This window comes from Zootoca vivipara, chromosome 6 (genome assembly GCF_963506605.1).
Source record: "Zootoca vivipara chromosome 6, rZooViv1.1, whole genome shotgun sequence".
Classification (NCBI taxonomy): Eukaryota; Metazoa; Chordata; class Lepidosauria; order Squamata; family Lacertidae; genus Zootoca; species Zootoca vivipara.
Window position 1 is genome coordinate 83,138,080 of NC_083281.1, and position 26,000 is coordinate 83,164,079.

The window sequence follows — 26,000 nt, forward strand, 5'->3', positions numbered from 1 at the left end:
ACCAGTGACTTTCCATTATATCATATTTTCTGCTACCTGGATTTCTCACCCTTGTATCATGTGCCAAAAATCTAGAGAGACACAGTAACATTTTCAGATATTCCTTCAACATTAATCCTTTAAATCACTGTAAAATCCAGCTTGCTGACCATGATGCAGTACTATTTAGAACTACACCTGCCACGGGAGCCATATTGCTGTAAAATTACTTGCCAATATGCCCTGCCCTGTGCGCAGTGTTATTTACATAGATTTTTTTTAAAGCCATCCTCCTGTAATAGGGAATGAAAAGGAGGGGAGAGATTCATCAAGTACTATTACTGTGTAATCCTCTTTCCTGAGCTGCAGCGTCTTCTAACAAGATTGTGTAGCTTTCACATTGGATCAGAAAGACTGTGACCTCTGCTGGTAGTTTACAATAACCAATATTAACACCAGAAAGAGGAAAAGCTTGCGCACAAATCCTCCATGGGCTGGTGGTCACAAGCAGAGAAGAGCTTCTGCTGTTGTGTGTGTGTGGCGTTTTTCTTAAAAGTGTAGGGAGGCATATGTTTCCGGAAGACCACGCCACAGCGCACCCAAGTGCAAATTATTAAGCACCAGGAAATTGCTAGTCAGTGTGTCAGATGGCATGTCTGCATGCGGAAGGAGGGGCTGTACTTTTGTAGCAGCCCAGTGGTGACCTTTGCCCAATCATGGGACTGTTAGGGTAGAAAGCATAGAGGACAAAGGTAGGTGGAACCAGAGTAAATTATAATTAGAGTGAGAGCCAATGAGAGGTGGAGCTAATTCTCATTCTCATTCTCATCCCCTGCCCCCCGCCCCCAGCCATCCCTGCTTGAGTTTTTCAAGAACAAAATGAAGGTAGAAATTGGCAAGGAAGGCTACCCCACTCCAGGACTGCTCTACTACAACAACCTCACAGTGTGTAATGCTTCTCTACATGAGTTACAGTATTTATACGGACACACACTGAACGCACCACATGGGATCTCTGCCAGTGAGGATCAGGTCATCCACTATCAGCAGTGGAAGGCAGATTTTGCTGTCTCCACAACCAGTATCTCCTAGTTCAGCAGTTTTGTCCATGGGTGTGAAAGGGAGTAACTAAGAACTACACTGTTGAGGGGAATGAGTCTACTATCTCCCCACAGATTGGTGCCTGTGACCAAGCACCAAACCTGCTCCTAACAGCATGGTGCCATCTTGGATTCCAATTTTACCTTACTCTTATAGATATATATGAAGCTGCCATTTATAGCACACATTGGACTATCAGCCCATGTAGCCTAGGATTATTTACACTGGAGCAACATTATAGGAGGGATGTTTCCAGCTACTACATTCTTTTGCCCTTGCAAACCTTATAAAAAGCTGTTGCATGAAAGGAACTGTGAGCAACACCATGGGATGGGTGTTTCTGGAACTAAGGTGAAACTGTGAAGCCCCCTTGTTATTTTTTTTTTCTGGCATGAATAATCCTGTTATATTTACAGGGTTGAAATGTGGTTTTCTGTGGTTTTAATTTTTTGTTTTGCTATGTTATGAAATTATAACTACATTATTATTTTGCAATGCCACTATGAAATTGTTTTTGCAGTGTTTCTTTCAAATGCATCGCTGTTTCTTTGCTGTAAGTCCCTTTGAGCATGATTATTTTGTGGAAAAGAGGCAGAGAAATAAAATGAATGAATGAATGACTGCCATTAGCTCTTCAGGGCCTACATCACTTGTAGCATACCTGGAGACACCAGGGATGAACCAGGGATCTTTTGCATACAAATTGTGTGCTCTACCCTTGAGGTATGATCTCTCCTTAGCATGGCAGCATGTTAGGAGCTGTCTTTTTACTCTTATCCTACTCATACATGCCATCAGTGGTTCAATTTTGCTTCAGCTGATTCCAAAAGTGTTAGCGAGAGAAAAACAAGGTGATGGGTGGAAGAGAAATGAGATATTGAAGCTGAGTTACTCTATACCTAAGAGCTCTTTATGATTCAGCCAAGGAGGAGAAGGACAGCTTTGACTCCAAAGTAAGGCTAACAGCCCTGCTCATTCACCTTACATTTGAACAAAGCCAGATGTTGTGCACCTGTCATCCCCTCTCCCCTTCAGCCAGTTCTGCATTCTGCATAAAGAACAGAGGAAGCATCCTGCTGGATTGAACCAAAGGCCTGTTTCCCACAGTGGCCAATCAGATGGCTCAGGGATGCCCCTGCAGGGCAGGATGGCAACAGCCTTCCCACAACATTATTCATAGAAACATAACAAGAATCCTGCTGGATCAGGTCAAAGGCCTATCTAGTCTAGCATCCTGTCTCCCCCACAACAGCCGGCTGGATGCCTCTCCTGGGAAGCCCTCAAGAACACAGAGTCCCCTGCCCGCTGCTGCTCCCCAGCATCTGTTATTTAAAAATGCAACTTGGACTCCTTGGTTTGGGCATTTTTAAGGGGGAGGGAGCTAAAAGGCACTTTTACTGCCAAGATGAGTGGTTCACCCTCTGCCCCTACATCTGCAGGTGGAAAGTGAACTCCTTTGCTCATTATTGCCAAGTCGAGGTGTTACCCCTGTATTTTAAAAGATCATTACAGAACCCACGGCACTGGAATTACCTCAATATTAACCTGGAATAACATTTCGTAATACAATTTTTGATTCATATGGCTTTGCTTGGTTAATTTCAAAATGCTATATTCAGCGTTCTGCAGTTCTGGGGGGAGAAAAGATCAATACCGCAATACAAAAAGGAAGCTGAGTGACCTTAAGTGCTGCTGTGTTTTTAAATTAAGATTTACCACCTAATGCTGCCAAGGCAGACAAATCAGGTTTTAAAGGTTTCAATCAATGGTGTGAAGTCCACCTCTAAAATCCTTTGCTGTCATTAATGAAATGGAGGTGAAAATCTTAACTCTCACTTACTGGTTCCCAGAATCACCACCCTAATATCCTGCAACAAGGTGCTTATCAGGCCTACTCAGAGGTGTGATATTTATTATCCCACCCTCCCTCCAAAGCTGCACACATGATTCTCTTCTCTCACTCATTTTTTTCCACACAACAATCCTGAGAGGTGGGTTTGGCTGAAAAACGCATGCCTGGCCAAAAAAACAACATCTAAACAACTTTATGACCAAGCAGGGATTTGAACCTGAATCTCTCTAGTTCTTCAGGGGTAGGCAACCTAAGGTCCATGGGCCGGATGCGGCCCAATCGCCTTCTCAATCCGACCCGCAGATGGTCTGGGAATCAGCGTGTTTTTACATGAGTAGAATGTGTGCTTTTATTTAAAATGCATCTCTGGGTTATTTGTGAGGCAAAGGAATTCGTTCATTATTTTTCATTAATTTTTTTTCAAAATACCAGTATAGTCTGGCCCACCACAGGGTCTGAGGGATGGTGGACCGGCCCACGGCTGAAAAACGTTGCAGACCTGTTCTAGACCAACACAACACTGTGCTAGTTCGCAGTGATCTAGCTTGGTTCACACATCACATTAAACCACAGTTTAAACCATATTAAACTATAAAGCAAATCATGGTTCATCTATATATATATAAATGTAAAAATAGTGAAAGTGCGTGTTCCACTTTTCTCCGTAACCGCTTGACCGATCGCCCTGAAATTTTGACAAAACGATCCACGCCACTCCCCGAGCATTGTTAGGAAAAAAAAATCCCTCAAATTTCACACCTGGGCAGGTAGAAACCTTCTTTTCCACAGAATAAAACAGCGCCCTCAAGTGGAATTCCCCCCCAGTACACCCCCTCCCTTCCTGTGAAATCTACACCACACCCACAAACCAAATGATGACATCATCAACCAAGCAACTGAAACCACCAAGGTGACCATTATCAGACCCCCTAGGCCCCTGCCAGGCTGCTAGGTCCCCACTAGGCCCGGGGAGGGGAGAGGGGGAGTGCCCGGGTCGCAGGCCGCAGCATGGCCTTTGTTTTATGTAGGCCCCTGCCAGGCCGCCAGGCCCCCACTAGGCCCGGAGGGGGGGAGAGGACAAGCGCATGGATTACAGGGCGCAGCACGACCTTTGTTTTATGTAGGCCCCTGCCAGGCCCCCACTAGGCCGGGGGGGGGATAACCCACAGCAACGCACTTGGGGGCACGGCAAGGGGTTTTTACTTTAAAATAGCACCACTACCCCCCCAGAAAATCCCCCACCAAATAACCACAAGACAAAAATAAATACCATCCTTCAAAACATCATGAGATATGCCGGTCACGGAGGGGGGGACAAACAGAATAGATCATGGATCGGAACACGTGGGGGCAGTCACAGGGATTAGCCACAACAACGTTCCATACCCACAAGCCCCGCCTCCGCCACAAGATCCTGTAAAACAGGGGGACTCTGAGGCTCAGGGGGATCTGAAGGGGGCCTATTACCCTCCATTTGACAGACTAACGCACAGCAACGCGTGCAGGGCCAGCTAATAGTTATAAGAATAAGCAGCAGTCTGGTGCAAGTTTCCTTGGTGCCCCTCTCATGCTCCTGCTGCCATCAAACTGCAAAACAAAACAATGGAAGAATCTGGCTTGTTGTGTCTCCTAACTCTAAACAAACCATAAGCTGTCAGCAAGGAACAAAGCAATAAAAGTCAAATCTTGGAGAGAAAGCACAAGTCGAGATTACTATGGCACACGTCAGGCTCTTGCTCGTTCTGTCTGAAGTTCAACAGGAGCAGAGGTGAAGTGCTGTGGGAATTTTTTATCAGCATGTACCAGCACCTTGCTTGCCCACATGAAATCAGAGTCCGCCCAAGGCACATATGTGCGCAGTGCCTGCTGTGATACACTAGCACTTTCTTCTCCTGTCCATATTCTAGTTCTTAAATCCTTCCAGAATTTATCATCATCTTAAGCCTTCATTAACCTAAAATAATTCTGCATGCTCTACAAAACATATTGTGGCCATAATATTCATCGTCTTTCCCCACAGTCACCACTAAAAATACATTTCTTTCAAATATTCCCCCCAAACATTTAACGATGAACCTCACAGCTGTTCAAGAAGAGCCTACTGCATTCTCTAGTGTTAACTGGTTTTTTGTTTTTTGTTTTAAGTCCAAACACATTTGCCGGGGGGGGGGGCAGCATGCTGCGAGGTCCCAAAAGGAGCCACCCCCTTGGGAGCTCAGCACCATCTGCCACTGTTACTATTAGCACATCACAGTTTCCACACACTGCCTCAAAGAGATACAAGGGATTGGTTTGTTATGAAGCAATCTCCACACCAATCTCCCAAAATATGCATCTGGGATGCTACAGAAATACAAGACGACTATATCTGGATCAGTTTGATATCCTCCCTGCCTTGAGCAGTGGGAAACTGCAGGCAGCTTCTTCCAGATCAGATAATCTTCAGACACAGAGAACTAGGCATTTATGATTACTTTCTAATAGTTTTGAGAGGTGCACGTTCAATATACCTTACAGAAGTACACCAGCCAACACACAAGGCAGCGCTAGTTCAACAACATTTCTGGGGTCAACCCCATCTGCTCTAAGCAAAACATAATCAAAACTGTTTCTCCCGGAGAGCTCCCTGGGTCAGATGAGCCAGGTAAGTGCAGTGTTAACCCCTTATGCCAGAGTGAAATTTCCAGATAGGTTGGATGAAAGAAATCCCTATGACTATGTTCAGCCTCCACTGTCAAAGGCTGTATGCCACTGAATGCCAGATGCTGGGAATCACAGGTGGAGAGAATTGCTATTGCACTCAGGTTCTGCTGGCAGCCTTCCCCAGAAGCAGCCGGACGGCCACTGCGACAACAGGATGCTGGATGAAATGGGCCTTTGGCCTGATCCAGCAGGGCTAAACAGTCTTTACTCTATATTAGGCAGCTTCAACAAGATCCAATGGGTAGAGCTCCTCTGGCAGCTATGCAGGATTTCCTTAAAGTAGATACAGTATAGAAAAGATTCCCTGAAGGTAAAGTGCTTGAGCCACAGCAGTACAGCATATGCTACAACGGTAACCAATGTGATGTCTTCCAAATCTTGCTAGACGACAGCTCCCATCCTTCCTCATCACTGGCCATGTTCAGCAAGATGAGAAGGGCATCACATTGTTTAAGCCAGGATATGGGATATCCTACCTACAGTTATCACCTCTACTTCTTCTCATGACTTCTGATCTATGCTGTGCTTTCCTTACTGCCTCCCTCCCCTCTTTAAATCACACAGCTTGTTATCTTCAAAACAAAAGGCACCATTTTACCAAACAGCCTACCACACATTGTCACAGATAGTTTTTTTTTAAAAAAAAAACTTTATTAATGTCAAAAAAAATCAAGAAAAACAATACAAACCAGTAAAATCAATAAAAACATATATCACATTTCGTTATTGAGTCTTCTTTATCCCTTTTTTCCCTCCCCACCCTTATCCCTCCCCGCCCTTATCCCTCCCCCCATATTTCTCCCCCTGTTTCAAGCTTATCCTTTTGTACCATAAGGTCTTAACATACCAAAATTCATTGAATTGAAAAAGGTAAGTAATATATACATGCTGTATTAACAAAGTTATATATCACTTTAGTGAATTGTTCATAACAGAGTTGTTAGACGTCTAAGATTATATTTGGTTTTTCCAGTTTTTCCTTAATATAGTTAAAAAAGGGTGCCCAATTTTTTTTTATATCTTCTGAATTCTTTCCTCTAGTTTCTTCATAATGTTTTGCTAAATTATAATAATTAAATAATTTTATTTGCCAATCTTCTTTGCTCGGGATTTCCGGGGTTTTCCAATTTTTTGCGACTAATAATCTGGCGGCTGCTGTTGCATAGCTGATTACACACCTATCATTTGTTTGTATGTCCTCAGGCATCATTCCAAGGAGGAACATTTCGGGACTTTTCTTAAAGGAATATTTTAGCATTTTTTTTAATTCCTTATATAGCATTTCCCAAAATTCCTTAATTACACTACAATTCCACCACATGTGGATAAATGTTCCAACCTCCTTTCCACACCTCCAACACAGGTTGTTAGAGAGGACAATTTATAAAACACAGGATCTCCCAATGTAAATGTCACAGATAGTTTTTAAATGCTGTAGATTATGTTCATTTGGGTAATTAAAAAAAGAGAGAAAGACTAAATGAAAAGGATTTGCACCTATTCCTGGAGGAGCTCTCCCATCGCCATCTCTCTCAGCGTTCCTTTAAAAAAGAGAGGCTTCACAAACACTTCTATTACATGCTAAATCCCAACACAGTGTTTTCATCTACTGTGACAGACCAAAAACGAGTGTATACCAAATACCCAGCAAATGCCGCAAATATTTCTTTTAATAAATTACCAGGGGGAAATAAGGGAGAAGGGAGAGAGGGAGAGGAGTATTGGAAGAAATGCTGCAAGCTAAGGGTGTATTGATGGGTACTGAATCCTTCAGGCATTACACAGTTCATGCAAGCTGATAGATCAGTATTACAGCAACCAGTTTCTGTCAAAGTCAATTACTCCAGGGACTTACTTGAGGAGGGCTGGCTTCTGTAGACACCTCCCATAACCGTCAAAGGCCACAGATGCTGGAGTGAAGAGGGAATATGGACAATCTGTCATAGCCAATTACCACCAATGTTTTATTAATGCCAGCGTATCACCACGAAGCAAACAATTAAAGTCAGTTTGTAGGAAGAAATTACAAAAACAAAACAAAAAGCCCAGCCAGTTTGTTTAGAAATAATCTTTCTGTCTTGCTCTATACTTACAATGCGCACACACATTTGATAGACCGGAACTTCTACTGGCATACCTTACACGCAGAGAGAAAATACAAGTTTGACATGCCTATCAGCAAAATAAACCGAATAGGTCATGGGTAACATCCAACATCATCATTAAACCACTGTCTCAAGGAGATTTACAGACAAAATAATTAAACACACAAAAACAGTACATTTAAAACAAAACCTAGTTCTACTCAGAGTGGAACCATTGAACAATGGACATAACTCAGGTCCATTAATTTCAGTGGGTCTGATCTGAGCAGGATTAATGTTGTATACAACCCCTTGTCTACAAACTACTGAAGCATCTATTCTATTTTGAGGCAGTGTGTGTGTGAATCAATTTTTTAGAAATATATATTTTAATCCTCTCTTTTGCCAAGCTTAAGGATTGCTTAAACTTAAAGATTCTTAAGCATCCTGAAGAACACAGCTGAACATACAACATACACATATTTTATTTTATTTTATTTCATTTCATTAGTTATATTTGGTTTCTGGCACCTTTGGATGGCTGCCCTTGCCTTGTGACAGAGTGGTGGTGCAAGATGCTTTGGTTTCATTTCTACATACAGTATGCACAAAATACGTAAGACAAGAACATGCAAAAGTGGAACAGCCTTTTCTCATCTCCCTTTATCCCCCTTCTTGTTCACTCTGAAAGTTCACCAGCTACATACACCTTTGTTCCTTTCTCTTATTCCCACCCTACATGATTTCTGTCTCTGATGTTCCCTTTCTGTTTAGCAGATAAAGCTGCAGTCCTAGGCAAATTTTGTTCTGTAAAATAATCCATAGCTTCCATCCCACAGCCCAATTTTATGATCCAATATTTTGCATTCACAATACACTTGCAATTTTCTATTCCCTTTAAATAAGCAAAACCATCAACCTTCACTTTTTATCAGCAGAGGAAAAGACACAAAGTTAAGAAATTGTGATTGTGTGTTCCAGTGGTTTCAGAACATAAATGGTTTAAAAAACAAAACAAAAAACAACTAATGACCCAGTTTGAAAATTACTAATGGCAAATGTTTTGATACACATTCAGTAGACCCAGGTATGTTCAGTCAAGAATCGTATCGTGAATGAGCTGCAAGTAAGTGGCTTTTTTTTAAGTACTAGGGGCAGAAAGAAAGGGAAACTGCCATTCTCTTTACATAAGCAAATGTTTAAAATGATATGAACCTATTTTCTAGACAGCTGCCTGAGACATAAATATGCCAGGCCTTTTGTTCCTTTAACAAGGCCTCTTCAATTCCCATTATAGGGAAGGAATCAATATTTTATTCTGATTCAATGTGTAGTTCTTCAAATCAAGCTTTCAATTGTGGCCTGCTCTGGAGAAATGGGATTAGGGGAAGGAGAACACAGTTGTAAACAAATGCTTCAGTTGCATTGACAGTTGAGGGGAACAGCAGGGATCCCTCGCTGGGGCAGGCACCTCTTCCCCAGAGAAATCACCTTTAGTCAGTTTGAATTAATGAGAGACTTTTGAGAGCGACAACAAAATTAGCCTAGCGACTTCTGCTTTAAACAAAAACATGAATGCTTCCTCCCACCTCCCCTGCCCGTAACACAAGTTTGCACACACAGACCATCAAGTATATACTTGGATTTCAGTTCGTTCCAAGATCTGCAACATCTAGCATATGTCTTATACTCCCCTTGCGGTTTACAGATTTCCAACTGGTGATTATCTAAAGGGCTGTGTTTATTGAGCTGGCAATTTTACAGCCATTACAAAAAAAAAGAGGTAGGAAGCTCTGTACAGCGGCATTCCAAGCTCAGCAGCCTATCAAAGTGAAGGAACATGCGGACATAAAGCCATCATGTTTTTGCAACATCTCTCCATTATCTTTGCTAGCTATACCTCTATATAGTGTTGCAATGACACTGTAACAATGCACATGAAAAGACGGTGACTTTTCGCCGCTGAAGGCACAACAGTGCATGAGGCTTGTTGAAATTAATGGGGAGTGAGTTACCACCACAATCATCCCTGCCCCAGCACACAAATAAAATGTTCTTGACTGTTCATGGCCCTTACTGATATTTAGTGATGCTCTAAAAAGCTATTACGCACATCCTCGCAAACTAATTTGTTGAGAGATGGGTGCTTTACTAGCCAACCTATCCACACATACCCATGTTAATAATTTGCTATATGTTGAAGAGCTGAAAGAAATGAAAACCTCATAAGAATTTACCTCCAGTTTTATGTAAACTTCCCTGCTAGGTTCATCTGGCGGTGACTGTTACTTGCCATAGGGTAGCAGGAGAGTCTTGCTAAGAACCAATGGGCTTACTCATGTGGCAAGTGTGTTATGTGGTCATTTCCGTATGTGCTTACATTAATGCAACACTCTTAAGAACCTTTTTCTTCCATGTCAGACTGTGCTTTAAAATCATCTTCCGAGGTCTCTGTAGCTGTTTCTAGCCTAGGTAGGTGACAAATACAGTGGTGCCTTGGTTTGCAACCGCTTTGGATTACAACCATTTTGGATTACAACCATGTCAAACCCGGAAGTACGTGTCCCTTTTTTTATATAACAACCCATTTTGGGGGGGAGGCCCCATTGGCGAAAGTGCGCCTTGGGTTACAACCTGTTTTGGTTTACAACCAAACCTCTGCAAAGGATTATGGTTGTCAACCAAGGTACTACTGTATAGGGAAAGGGGCCTTCTTCAGTAGCATTCTGTGTTATATATGCTCCCCTGGCAGGATCACTCCCACAGTAAGTTTTAGGCCCCAATTAGTTTGCAATTTTAGATATTATAATAAAACTGGCACCTACATTATAATTTTGGAACCAAGTCAAGACACAGAAGGATTACTATGAATTATGGCAGGCCAAGCAATACCAAAACATCTTCCTATACAAAGCAAAACATACCCTGACACTAAATCACAAAGCAAGCCGAGAGAGCGCAACACAGACCTCTTAGATGGGGAGTTCCAAAGTTGGGGGCACAGAAACCAAGGGAATCCATCTCCCTCATTCCAACCAAGGCCACATTCACACTACACACTTTAAGCACTATTGTACCACTTCAACCATCATGGAGAATCCTGGGAACTGTGGTTTCTTAAGCATGTTGACCCTCAGGAGCTATGATTCCCAGCACCCTTAAGGAACTACAGTTCCCAGCATTCTCCGTGATGGTAAGTGTAGTACAGAGATTTTCAACCTTTTTAAGTCCACAGCTCCCTTGACCAGATACATTCTTTCTGCAACACCCCTGTGGGGCTCAGGAGCCCAGTTATGTCACCCCTTGCCTGCAGAGTTGGCAGCCTCTCACCCTTTTTTGAACACCCTCCCTTGCTGAGCGTTCCCTCAGCCTCCTCTCCTCTTGCCTCTCCTTGGGAGTCCTCTGGGCAGCTGCTGCTGCCACCCCTGGTCTCTGAGCTGCCCCGCCCTGCCCAAAGAGAAGTGCCTCAAAGGGGCTTGGGGCTTGTCTGTCCATTCGCAACAACAAGGGTTGGTGGACTGGGTGGCTGGGATACCTCGCGTGCTTGCTTGTTCTGAGGTCACTTCAGTTTCTGGCAACCAACACCCCCTGACCAACCATAGAGGCACCATTTGCCCGCAGAGCTTATAGCCAGGGCTGCTGCAACAAACAGTCATGCAAGACTTTGGGAAGCAGAAACGCGAGAGGGCATCAGAGGAGGGAGGGAAGGAAAGGGGGACAGAGACCAATGCTGCCAACACCCCTGACCATCATTCAAGGCACCCCAGGGTACCACGACACACTGGTTGAAAACCACTGGTGTAGTTACAACATAGCTTCAAAAGTATGGTGTCAAACCAGCAGTTTGATTTTTTATTTATTTAAAAAAACCTTGTACGATATGCCTCAATTTCATAAAGAACATCAAAGCGATTTTCAACAAATATATATGCACACACAATAAAAACCAAACAATTCTTTTTAAAATTGATCACCAGCTAACTATCATGGGTGTTTATCTTAATTGTCTGCCTAAGCCTGGCGGCAAATAAATGTTTTTAGTAAACACTGAAGGCTCCTGCTGAATTTCTATTGGAGAAATATTCCACAGTGCTGGGCCAATGAGAATAATGGCAGATTATTTCAGCAATTGCTTTGGAATCTAAGGGTTTAGGCAATCCCTAAGGTAGCCTGGACCAAAATTGTTTAGAGCTTTTTAACCACAGTGTTACCTCGGTTCAAGAACAGCCCTGTTTACAAACTATTCGGTATACGAACTCCGCAAAACCGGAAGTAGTGTTCCGGTTAGCAAACTTTACCTCGGTCTACGAACGGAAGCCGAAGGGTGAAAGGGCACCGGTGGCGGGAGGCCTCATTAGGGAAAGCGCACCTCAGTTTAAGAATGGCTTTGGTTTAAGAACGGATTTCCAAAACGGATTAAGTTCGTAAACCGAGGTACCACTGTACTACAAATAAAATGAACCTGACTTGGTAGTAGATGGGCAGCCAGTGAAGATGTTTCAACAATGGTGTCTCAGATTGTTGGTCATGTGCCTCCATCAGCAATCTCGTCGCCACATTCTGCCCCAAATGTAAATTCCAGACCAGGTTCGAGGGCAACCCCACAATAGTGCATTGCAGTAATCCAGCCTCAAGGTTACCAACACATGAACTACAGTGGTCAGTCCAGAAACAAAAAGAAAACCAATGAGGAGTGTTGTGCATGCACACCACATATTAATGAGATCAGGATAATCAAAGTAGAGAGTGTTGCAAGGTTTTTTTAAAAGGTTTAAAGCCACTGAAATGTTCAACTGGATGGCACTATTTTAAAGAAAAGGTGTCAAGAATGATCAGGGCTATTATTGCTCAAACATGGCATACACAGTGCTAGGGAAGTTTTGCCTTTCACATTTTTCTCTCCAGGAAATGTGTGGTGGTGCAAGTTAAGAGGCCATTTTATGCCTTAATGGAAGAAAGACCTCTCAGAAATCAAACTGTGAGCTTCACAGAATTTGGTGAATAGTGTGTTGGGTGGAGAGAAAGAGGGGAAATTACCTTCACATTTATTAAGTCAATGAACAGGAACCTTTCTGAACCATTTTCCCCCCTAAGGAGAAAAAAATCACATTTGAAATTGGCTGTATAACAACAGTCAGGCATCTAAATACACACACCCTTTTGCTTAAAGCCTCTAAGTACACACACTGAGCTCTATATTTAACAGCAATCTGTCCTATAGCTATTAGAAAGATGTATAGCATGCTGTTTTAATAGAGCTTAAATGAAAAAGGATCAATATTATTTTAATTTTTAAAGGTCTGTTTATGAAATGTAATCATCCTTCATTAAAAATGCAAGCTGTTCTTCAGCAAGGAGGTGAGCATAAATGATGCAGAGTTTGAAATCTCTCCAGGATAATCACCCTCTCTTGGGGGGGACTGTTGGGATGCGTCATCACACCACTCAAGCTGCTATTAAAAAGTGCTTTCCTTTAAAAGGTGCTTTAAAAAAAAACAAGGGAAAAAAACACAGAGAGAGAGGGGACGCAAAAAGTAGGATCACCCATTCCAAAGGATAAGCCGAAAGCAAACCAAAATAAATGAATGAGAAAAATGGGTATTCTATTTATTTAATGAAATGTATATATTGCAGAAGGTCGGCAGTTCGAATCCCCGCGATGGGGTGAGCTCCCGTTGCTCGGTCCCAGCTCCTGCCAACCTAGCAGTTCAAAAGCACGTCAAAGTGCAAGTAGATAAACAGGGGGAAGGTAAACGGCATTTCCGTGTGCTGCTCTGGTTCACCAGAAGCGGCTTTGTCATGCTGGCCACATGACCTGGAAGCGGTGTGCCGGCTCCCTCGGCCAATAATGCGAGATGAGCGCCGCAACCCCAGAGTCAGTCACAACTAGACCTAAAGGGGTCCCTTTACCTTACCTATATATTGCTTGATTGTCATAAGCCTCTAAGCAGTTTACAAGAAATATTAAAATCATCAATAAAAAACAGTTTAAAAACATTTGAAAGATAATTAAAATTAATAGTAGAAGATTAAAATCTACATGCCTTCATAAGCTTTCCCAAACAAAGCCAAAAAGAGACAGAAAAGGCACCTATCTGAGGTCAAGAGGCAAGGAGTTCCATAATGTGGGTGCTGCCACACTAAAACAACAATTTCTTACAAGGGCAGAACAAGTATTGTGTGGCACCAGTAAATCCCACTTCCACAGACCAAAGCAATCAAGTGGGCACATATGAGGTAAAAGTGACCCTGCAAGCAAACTGACCCCAAAACATTAAGGGCTCTCTATAGCAACAGCAAGGCCTTGAATGTGGCAAGGTAACAAACAGGCAGATCTCTGAGCAGTGTTATACCCTGACAGGGTCTTACTCTTTTCAGCCACTCTGCTATAATATTCTGCACAACTGCAGTCTGCAGGTCAAGTACTATGGAAGCCCTGCATAGAATGCAGTGATCCATTATTTAAATCACCAATGTCTGAACTACCATGATCAAGCTCTCCTGGTCCAGAAATGGTCACAGTTGTCATACCAGGTGCAGCTGATAAAAGGTGCTTCTAGCCACTGAGGCTACCTAGGTCTTCAGCAACAAAGCTGGATTCAGAAGCACCCCAAGATCATTTCCTGCTACCTGCCTACCCAGACACATCTTGAGCACCATCATCTGGTACCACCATATACATAGCTAGGAGATTAGGATCACATATAAGAAACTAAGTCCCAGTAATGGGTGCATCTGCATCATCATCATCAACAACAACAACATCCCACACTGTCAGGCAGAAAATAATAATGCTACCGCAACACCCATATTACTAATTATATTTAATAATGAAATAATAAATATTAAATATATTATTGAAATAATATATATATATAAAAGAATTGAATCATGATGTGTTCCAAAATGGGGCACTCATCACCAGAGAACATTAAGAACAGCAGTAGAAGGAAAGGCGGTCTTCCCAACGCACATTCCAAAACAGCAAAGATCTGTAAGATGTAATAAAGAGATGTCAATGTGCATATTCAACATCGGATCAGGCACATATCTGAGGTGCATCTGGATACCCATTCTAATGGTAGAAGCCATCCATCCACACTGCAATGCTTTCAAGGCAAGGTGCATTCCAATTCCTCTTAATATAATGAACTGAGTTGTACTGTGGTTCTACATTAAGACTGTATTCACACCATACACTTAAAGCATACTGTTTTCCCCAAAGAATCCTGGGAACTGTATTTTACCCTATAGAGCTGCAATGTACTACAGCTGCCAGGATTCTTTAAAGGGGGTGCTTCAATGTATGGTGTGTACACACCCAGAGTTTTTGTATCAGAGTTTTGACTTGAGCCCATTTTAATACTTTTTTTATTGTATAGGAACAAAACAGTCTGCTCATCAGCAGATTAGTGATGCAGATACAGAATCTGTTATTTTTTTTTTTAATTGCCTAATTTTTAATGTTTAACTTCAGAGCATGCTAAGATGTCTTGGCTGTCATAACAAGCAAACATTTTCACATTTGACAGGAAATATCTTTAATATCAGAAGTCTACAGAAACACTTTGTTAAGCAGCCGCAAATCTTCTACATAACAGATGTATCCTGATGGCAACTCTTATATTCTCCCAGAATTACCATTGAGTTAGTTGCATTCACTTTCGTATCCCATGTGCAGAGCTGCATGTTTACTCAAACTGAACAGACTCAGGTTTTCATCAGCTATGCATGAGGAGGACACAGGATTATATTAACATTTATTTCAATTTGCTGAAGAGTTTATGAGCCACACAATGGTCTCTAGCATGCAGGAAGTCAAAGAGTTCCTCTGTACACTTCTCCTCTGTATGGGACTTGGATGCCACTCGAGCATTACACTCCTCTAAACGTTCCCGAGCTTTCACACATTTCTCAATCTGTTCACAATGCTCCCTGACAGTAGTTAAAGGATCCACAAGGTCTTCTTCTTCCTCCTCCTCCTCGGGGTCCCCACTCCGGCCCTCCAGCGCCTTCTCATCCTGCCACCCCATTGCCGCAAATCTCCCTCAAGCCTTGCTCCGCTTCCCCAGAAGCTACAGAATCTGTTATTTTTCACAAAATTGTAAGCCTAGCTGTATTAATCAATGCTTTACAAAAAAAACAAAGTGATTCAATCACCATATTAACTAAGCTATTGTTCTCTTGTTTAAAAAGAAAAGTAATCAATACAATCAGGGTTTTTTTAGCAAGAAAATTGCACAAAAGTTTTAAAAAAATATTTCCCTGTGTAGCCTGGTATGTCATTACTGGTACAGCCTCTCATTATTATAAAAAGAAACTCACCCTCTTCCTACACTGGACTTCAAAAGGCAACTGAAAAACGTTCAAAGCCGTGTCTCCTGCCATATTAGAGGCAAGACCTTTCTGTTTAATTAAAAATGCTAATGTGAACGGTCGTTCCTCAATGTGGCTGCATATGGCCAATTATAACACAAAGTTTTTAATGAATAAATCCTCCATTATTAATCTCCAGTGTTCCATCTCTTTCAAAGGGGCAAATCGGCGTGACATACTGAATGTAGTATTGCAAAAAATTCCACATACGCCAGTTGCCGACCCTCCTTTTTTGTGGCTTTTTCTCTCCACCCCCCCACCCCCACCCCGGTTATAATATCCGACTTACAAGCTGCTACCTTAGGGAGGGCAAATGAAATGCTGAGGTTACTGAAAGGTCTGGCAAAGGAGTGCCACATGCCCCCACTGTATACTGATGCTGCATTTACAGAGCCACAGAGATCTTGCCTTGCTGGCTATTGAAGCATCACGTACATAGCAATTCTCTCTCCTCAGCTTGTCAGGAGACTATTTGCCAATATCTCTATCATTTCCCCCCCTGTCTGAATTTCTACCTCAGAAGGAAGATACTGTACCAGCATAGGTTTAGCACAACTGCTACCAAGGACAGCGTCACACAAGACAGCTTAAGAAGTGTTTGGTTTTACGGTAGGTTTTCATACAATACACCCCCCCCCTTCTTATTTTTTTTCTAAATAAGACCCACAAGGTAGACAGTGCTGACAGAATACGTTACAATGGAGCTGCAAGAGACACTACACAGTGTTCGGTTGCTCCATTTCCCCAGAAGATTCATTACAGGTACATTAGAAAGTCAAATCAGGCAGGTCTGCAGGCTGCTGAAAGCTACAATATGAAAGGAGGTTAATAGAAGCACATTTTATTTTAAATGGAAGACATTTAGGATTTGCAAAAGCAACTTTACGATAGGAATTCCAGGGGGGGGGTGCCCACGCTTTCACTATGCATCTTTTCAGGTTTAATTTACTATGCTGTCAAGTTGGTTTCCCACAAAAATTGGGAGGTGTGCCTGTGTGTGTGTGTCTGTGTTAGCCAACATTCCCCTACCTTAATTATAGGATTTCCTCATGCCTTCTTGCACACCTGCCACAGACAGATCTATTTCCACCATTATGGGCCCAGTGCCAAGCTCTACACAGCTATCTCGATAGCCTGGAATTTAACAAACTACTGTTTATTTAGCCAAAACTGAAGCCTACATTTTACAAATGCATATATTGAGGAAGAGAGGGAGTGTGCGTGTGCGCAAAAGGATGTATTATAAATTTTAAACCAGAATAATAAAGCCCCTTTTGCACAATATAATTCAAAGCCATTAACAAGAAAAAAGTGTCATTAAGATTAAAGTTTCATTTCCAGGGTACAATACGTTAATACCACTTGGCAAGATGCTGGCAGGTTCCTGAGCTTCAAGCTACAAATCATGCTATCAGAGACTATTAAATAGTACTGCTTTTCTGCCTCTGTTTTAGAGTAAGGACTTGGGTTAGATGCCTGTGCAAAACATCCAGTTTTGCAACACCAAAGTAACAAAATCATCACTAACTGACCATACAAGCTTCATTACAGAGAGAAAACTATATATTTTGGGAAATGATTCAAGAGAGTGTGGACAAATTCGGCATGAGGGTTCTCAAGGTGGGGGTGCTGGTCTTAGATGGATGTTTAGATGCCAGGTGCCATTCTGAATCAAGATGGCAGACAAAAATGAGTATCTGGCATGGCGGGACCAAACTACACTGATTTGGATACCTCTGAACCTCACCCCAATTGGCAGGACACTTCCAAACATGCACCACTTTGGATGCCTCTGAGGATATTCTTGCCCAACTCAGTACGATGGTTCCTGAGGTGATAGAGGCAATCTTTTTCTCTTTGGACATCAGGCACCATGCTGAAATAAAGATGATGGACCAAATTAACCCTAATTAAACATTAGCTCCCACCACAGAATGGACACTGCAAGTTCTACAGATCAAAATGATCGAGTAGGCATGAAGTAGGTAAGGCAATTCCACAAGTAAACTTGTCCCAAGCTGTTAACACCTTTAACTCAGTCAAGCAGTGATATCATCATACTGTAGTGTTAACCATTTGAAGAGGCAAATCAAGCACTGGCTAACCTGTGGCCCTCCAGGTCTTGTTGGTAGTCCTATCAGCCCCAGCCAACATGGCCAATGGTCAAGGATGATGGAAGTTGTAGTGTAAAATATATGGAGAGCTACAAGTTCCCCCATCTCTGCCCTAGACCATGACACAGAGACAGCAAAGCTCATTGGCGCAGCATATTTCAGGGCAGATGGTCTCAGGCACACCTATGGCATCTCTAGTGAAAATGGTCAGGTAGCAGGGAGAACTCTCTGCCCCTGGAGACATGCTGCCCATCAGATTAGATGAACAGAGTCTTAAGGCAGCTCCTGATGCTATCCAAGAATGTCTCCTTTGGGGGGAAAAACTAAGCTCAAACAGCAGCAGCAGAAGTTATTAAAATTAATGCATCAAGCCATCATAACTCTGTCCTTTTTATTACTGGCAATATTCCTACTAAAATATCAGCCTGCTTAGCTGCTTCAGTATGTCTTGCTGAATGCTCTCTTTTGAAGACATAGATCGCTTTAACATAAAAATCAAAATGCACAATCGTGTTAATTTGACAAGGAGGCGGGGGGGTTGAAAGAAGAAAAGGATACAGCTTTGGTGTCAGGTTTATGGCGCTCACAAAACATTTTCACATTAAGAAGCAACATCATTTATTTCTCTTCCCTGCTTCTAGCTGTGGCAAATTAAAGGATATTAAATCCTTTCGCCATCCTTCCTGTGCCACTCAGATAATTGACAATTTTAAAACTGCATGTCAGAACTTGGTGGGTGACCAAAGTAAACATTTCCAGGACCAAGATAAACAAAGTAAGGCCAGGCCAATTCCCTGGGTGAATGAGCCAGTGCTCTGGTTTTTTTGTAAGCATCACAAAATTGGTTGTTTTAAAATAAATAATAAAAAGCCACCCAAGAAACAAAAGCTGCCACCATTTCTCACCCACATCCCACTAGTTAAAATCAACTGTGTGGCTGGCCTAAACTAGGAGAAGCCATTAGAGCAGAATTGAAGCAAAGCTCTCATATGTGGCAGATGTTGCACACAGCAGATCCAACAGACTTAGCAAGCTGGCAACAGCCAAAGGGATTTTCCATCGCTTTAGAGTGCATCTTATCAAAACACTCTCTGCCACGGAGCTTTTGTGTTCTTAGCATTTAATTGTTGCACCTGCTTTGAAAAAACAAGAAGCCCATGTACTTTTGTGCAGCGGGCTGAGATGGCAGCCAGTCGGCTGCCTTCAACGTCACTACAGCTGCCATGCTGCCTCTGATCCTGTGCCGCTACTCAAAGACACCAGGAAAAACAAGCAACAGAAATAAGTACGGTATTGCTCCTGTAATAAATTGCCCACCAGTTAAGATCAACTATTGAGGCTCGCTATCCGCTTCCCCCACCATCATAAGTCCAACCTCAAGAGGACTGGCAGGCCTTGTGGCAGTATCCTGACGCAACTCCCGCCCAAGAGACCACATATGCAGGAGGCCCCAAGTTCAATCACCTGCTGACTTCAGTTGAAGCATCAGGTAGGAGGTGATGGGGAAAGACCTTTTCTGCCCAAGACCCTGGACAGCTACTGTCAGTCAGAGCAGATAATACTAGATGGACAAAGAGTCTTGACCTGGCATAATGGCAGCTTCCTATGTTCCTATGCATATTTAATGCACAAATCCACTGAATTGCCAACTTTTGCCTCTAGACCCAGCAACCACTGGTATCTGGCCTAAAAGGTCCCTCAGGAGCCCTCAAGCTGAAAAAAGATTCCTCACCCTCCTTTAAGCAATGAATAGGGGTGTGGAGGGGAGGCTGCTGATTTTTCTAGCCTAATAAATTTTGCTGACCATCCCAAGTCTGTTTTCCCCAAGAGTTCCTACTGGATAATTGGAGGGGGGGGTGCAAAGAGAGAGAAAGAGAGCCACTGTGTTATAAAGCAAAACCACACAATTATGGGCCCTTTTGACAGAAGTGTTAGAAGAGCTTATATTTAGACACTTGGGGCATCGCCTGTTAATTATGCTGCGGCTCAATAATGCACTCCTTAATTAGTGTACACACATATTTCCTCCACTGAATAAGTCCATTGATATTCTGGGCTCACAGATCTTCCTCTCGTCACAACAAGTTCAGTTTTCTTCTGATGAAGAGAGGCTGGGACAAGATTTAAGAGGCATCTTAATTAAATACAAACGTAGGGTGGCAAAGGATTGCTGGATTTATCATTCAAGGCGGAACATTTCCAAAGGAACAAACATTACTGCAGAAAAGAATTATGGAAAAGGAGGAGAGAACATGATTATTCCAGCCCAGCTTTGAAGGCGTATTTATATCTGCCTAGGGCCAAAAGAACCGCACTGGCAGAGTTGCTTTTTAAAAGTCAAAATTTTCCAAAACATGTTCAGTGAAAGATCTGCATCTAATTATTCATCTGGACCATCTATGACCAAGGTCACCAGGCTGACATTGTCTGTCATATACCACCTGTTGCGGCTTCTTATTTACTAAACTGTGTGTCTGATTTGCCAGCCTTTATTTTAGATTTGAATTGGGAGAGAAGAGAAGATCTGCTCAAAGCCAAAATCCCCAGAACTGCCATCAAGCCACAGATTCCCCTTTCAACCCACCTGTATCCTTTCCATTGATCTGAACAAGCATCATGACTCAAAGAAGGCAAGCATAGAGCACAGACTTATACAGAAACACAAGGGGTGACTCCAAGGATTACGCTGTACCTACATTCAATACAATTGGATCACTATCCTTGCCCATAAAAACAAACTGGAAGCTGAATTACTCACCACAAAAGGTGAACAAGCAAATAGAAAGAAATACTTTATTGTCACTGTACCATTTGTTTACAGTGAGATTAAATGAGACCCCCCTCCCCCCACAATCTCTCACTCCTTGTCACACTCTGTGTGCTGTCCTATGACCACCAAGCAGAAGGTGTACCTTTGAATGGCAACTCACTCAGAAGTACAGTTTCCTAGCAGACATTAGCAGAAGTTTCCTTGCAACAATGTTTGGGAATAACCAAATTAAGCTAGTATGAGTGCCAGACACTGAACGAGGGTGTGTATTTTAAATATATATCATTAATGGAGGGGAGCTCTTTGCTCACAAAGGGAGTAGGAGAGAAGTTGATAGCTGCAGCATCACTGCACAAGAGCCCAAGTGATAGCAAGCACTGCAGGGGCAGGCAAAGCCCACAGCAAATGCCTCGGCATGCCTGCTATCAGCACTGAGCTTGGGTAGGATGTGACACACAGTCTTTGCTTTTATTGTAGAGAGCTAAACTCCTCATTTTCTATGATCCCATATATTTGGCACAACTGGCTTTTCCCCATTTCTAGCTGCCTGAAAAATAACCTGTATCACCACCTTATCATAATTATGGTAGTATTTGCAGTTCCAGATTGTTTTCTAGAAAGCTCTCAGATATCTACTTAAAAACACTGAAGAATGGGTCTCAGCACATTTGACATTTAAAAACCACACAACAACCCTTAAAATTATATATATATATATATATATATATATATATATATATATATATATATATATACACACACACACACACACACACCTTAGTAGGCAAAATGTAATGCACATCTCCATCCTCTGCAATGTGAAAGTATTTTTAAGAAGTTCAAGAGGGAAGGCATTAGTTGTTGAACTTGAAAAGGTTAAGTAATGGTCATGCCGTCTGAACTTCCCCAATGCTTCTGATATCACATCAAGACTATTTTTGCACGGCAATGCTCCAAAATTCATAGTTGGCAGCAAGTTCTGAATGGTCTCCCAATCCATTAACATGTACGTGATCGCTTCCAAAGTGAACTTCTAAGAGAAGCATCTACAAAACTTGCTGAGTGCACTGTAGTGTCCAAGGAATTAAAATTACTTCTTCCTAAGTTTGTTAATAACTCATAGTGCACTGGCAGGCATTCTATGGCCAGAGAAGTCTGCAAACAGGATCCTAGCGCAACAGCACTCATTTGTAAATATCAGCTGCTGGGAATGAAAGGCATACTACTTCCAAAAGTGGAGATAGAATCTAGCCTACTACTCCATTATTTCTCCAATCTTCTTTTAAAGAAATCCAAATTCATGGTCACCACAACCTCTTCTGGAAGCAAAGTCTATAGTTTAATTATGCAGTGTGTGAAGTCATACTTTCTGCATATTCACAGCAACTGCTGTTTCATACAATTTATATTGCTGCAAGCATTTGCATACCTGGAAGACCTCTTAATTGTCTCTTTTTTAAAAGGCTCACTAAATACCTTTTATTTCTCATGCAGGTTAATGAAAACACAGTTAGTTTAAAAGGCCATATATGGTCTACTTGGCCAAAGGCCTGGGAGAAGAGGAATGTACCGTATTTTTCGCTCCATAGGACGCACCTGACTATAGAAAGAACCTAGTTTTTAGAGGAGAAAAACAAGAATTTTTTTTTTTGCTTTCTTGAATTGGCTCTGGCTCTCACATTCGCTCCATAGGACACACAGACTTTCTCCCTTCCTTTTTGGGAGGGGAAAAGTGCATCTTATGGAGCAAAAAATACGGTGTTTGCCTGGCGCATAGTGTGTGACAAAGGTGCCAGGTGAGCTTCCCTGGGGAGAGCCTCCCACAAGCGGAGAGTCACTGTAGAAAAGGCCTGTTCTTGTGTTGCCTCTCATGGAGAAGGTAAATGAAGAAGGGCCTCAAATGATGATTACAGGGTTTCTAGTTTCCTCTTGCACACAGAAGAAGGGGGTAATGGAAGATGAAGTGTGCATGCCCTGCTCCCCTCATAACAAGCTGCAATTCATTGTTACATCTGAATTGAGCCTGTATCTCTGTGCTGTTCCTCATGCAAAGGACTATATGCTTTACCACCTTGGCAGGATGCACCTTGCTGACCAACAGGCCTAAAGGCAGCCTAGAATTACACCACTTTTCCCCAAGTTACATTTGGGGTTCCTCTATAAATTCAATAAATAGCAGACAATTGAATGAAGACAACTTGCCTACGACTACTTGCCTTTCCATTACCATATTGAGGCACAGAGGGCATACTGGCAATGTTCTATGATACAGGGATCAAGCTGGGCAACACTGAGACCCAACACTGCTCCAGGACATGCTGGAAACCCTCTGCAATGCACCTGGGTTCTATGGCAGATGTCCAAGGGTTTCTTGACAGACAAAACCCAAATCGGAAAAGAATCCCAAAATGAAAGTAAATTTGAAATTACCGGCTGTAACAGTTGAGCTGTTTGAAAAGGACAAGGATGGCCCAGGTTCAAATCGTCACCCAGCCTCAGTATTAATACTGTCATCACCAAGCCCATATAAGGATGCTTTGATGCCATCTCATGGCAAATGAAAGCAGATTTCTTTTGTGAGGATAACACAAAGATTATCTGTGTTGGTGTCTGCAAAGGATTCACATTTTCTTGCTTGGAACTATACAACCTGCCTAGCTTCTATTAAAAAAGGATGTTTACTCAAAAGTGTAACATTATTGTTAGAGAGCATACAGAATCAGTTTATATCAGCACAAGATGGATGTCGCTTACTTATATCGCTTTAGTATGAACCATAAAGCATTACAATGAAAGGCACTCAGGCACAGCAAATCTTGTTAAATGCATTTTGATAACACCAGAAAAGGCATCCATCGCTTTCATTACTGCTGCTGCAACATATTTCACAGTTAATACTAAACAGATCTCATTGAACACAATCAGGCTAAGCACTGGGTTTCAGCAGATTGTTTATCTGAGCATGCAATTCCTCCGACACTTTTCACGTCAATTAATTGACCATCACAAGAAGAAGAAAAAACTACACAACCTACTCTGGCCAAAGCTCTTTTGTTTCAAGCCAGCCCTTAAATTTTCCATGTTCCTTTTATTGCCAGAATATTTTAGAGCCTGCAAAAAGCATTTCCACTGCCTTCCATTACTTTTAAGGATACAGTATTCTACTGATCTGCTCCCGCAATGTTCCATTCACTCTTACCTAAATTGCACCAATATATCAAGCAAAGTACAAAGCCAGTCTGAATACAACATAAGCCTACAATATTGTGACAATGCTATTTTGTTTCTGTTTTTCAAAATGCCAATTAGCTCCGAATTCCTCTAGATATTAGTCATTCAGACAAGGATGCCAGTAAGCATTAGATGCCAATCATTCAAATCCCACCAGAAATATTCCAACCTACTGCTCTGTTTTAGATTCCTACTACTACTTTGGGCAATTAAAGTTTCAACTCCATTGTATGGGCATTGATCACTCCAACTCACCCCACCCACCCAAGGTCTGCACTTTGGATTATCATGTACCACACTATACACTTCAAATCTTTGGTGTACAGATTGCGTTTCTATGCATATTTGTTCCTATGTAAATGTGATTACAGTATCTTGTTTTAGGGTACATGTGATGGTGGGGCACATCTATATAAGGCTGGTGAGCGAGGGTTAAATCCTGTGCAGTTCAGCTGCATGTGCCAGTTCCCCTGCTGCAAACAGGCACACAGAGCCAGAGCACAGCACGGGGCTGTCTGAAAGCCCTTTTGCAAATAGCCCTACCTTGCTCTTTAAACCTCCCATTTTCTGAGGTTTAAAGAGAAGCACAGGGGTGCCTGCAAAAGGGCTTTCAAGCAGTCACCTGCCATGCTTTGAAGTTGCAACAATCAGATCCTCAAGGTGCAGCATCACCGGATGTTGTGACATCATGTGATTGACAGGTGGGCAGTCCTAGCCATTTGTCATCTTTGGCCTGGTAGGGGTGGGGAGATACTCTTTTCCTGTTGACCTGACCCCAGCGGCTATTTCCATGCCCGTCCTCCATTGTGTCCAGTTTTAGACTGCAAGCCTGTTCCTTGTACATATACATAGATTCTATATAATATTTTTAAATCATATGATGTGTAGAGATGTAGCATGTTTTAAAATTTGGTCTTAAAGTCAGTACAACATGTAAGGCTCAAAATATTTAAAAAACTGAAATTTTAAAAGTTTATAGCCTTGCTGTGCAGATAGCATGGAAGCACAGACTACCGACCTCTGAGCAGGCTAGTTTTCAAAAAAAATTCTCTACCAAAGTAGGCTGGCAAAGGAATGTAAAGAGCTGAGGGACAAGCTTCTCTTCCTCCACAGTTAGTAGAGAAAATAAGTGGAATGGCAAAGGAGGAATAGGGAGATCTACCTCTCCTTTTCCCAGTCCCCACTCAGTTGCCTTCATGGAATTCCTGAAGGGTGCAACAGATATTCACAGAATAGGCCATTTTCAACTCTCCCACTTAGACATCCATTTCATTTCATGGTGGAGTGTCTCTCTCTCTCTCTCTCTCTCTCTCTCTCTCTCTCTCTCTCTCTCTCTCTCTCTCTCTCTCTCACACACACACACACACACACACACATAGAAGGCAACTGGTAAATAAATAAAACCCAGTACACAGTTTAATTAAAGTTAAAGTAATATATGTCACTGGGTGCTTACCATTTTTTTCATGCCAAAAAGAAGCACGAGCCCCTATTAATTATGGCTCTTTTAATCTGGCAAATTAGAAGGCAGAATAACGAGCTAAGCGAAGTGCTCGACAGATCTTTTCGCACTGAAAGATTAGTTTCTACAAATTATAATTGCCTTAGTTTAAGATACGAAGCAGCTATTCTTCTGGGCTTTTAACAGTGTTTGCCTGCAAATTGTATGGAGATGTGCCCTGAAACCTGCAACATAAAAGTGGAGAATGCAAAGTGAAAGCTACTCATTCTGCTACCAGAGCTTTTGGGTCACTGCCTAGGATCCTTTCTGGTAACCAGAAACACCTCCA

General features: G+C 42.2%; 2 protein-coding genes across 4 annotated transcripts in view; both read right to left on the minus strand.

Moving 5' to 3' along the window:
• RERE (arginine-glutamic acid dipeptide repeats) overlaps nucleotides 1-26,000 on the minus strand; it is a 342,916-nt gene that overhangs the window by 298,614 nt on the left and 18,302 nt on the right. The window lies entirely within an intron of this gene.
• Nucleotides 15,236-16,323, minus strand: LOC118087666 (cytochrome b-c1 complex subunit 6, mitochondrial-like). Its single transcript, XM_035120560.2, has one exon. The coding sequence runs from the start codon at nucleotides 15,750-15,752 to the stop codon at nucleotides 15,480-15,482; it is 273 nt and encodes a 90-aa protein (XP_034976451.1). The 5' UTR covers nucleotides 15,753-16,323; the 3' UTR covers nucleotides 15,236-15,479.

Excerpts from the sequence above, each read along its gene's own strand:
- LOC118087666 (XM_035120560.2), bottom strand. The coding sequence starts at position 15,752 with ATGGGGTGGCAGGATGAGAAGGCGCTGGAGGGCCGGAGTGGGGACCCC.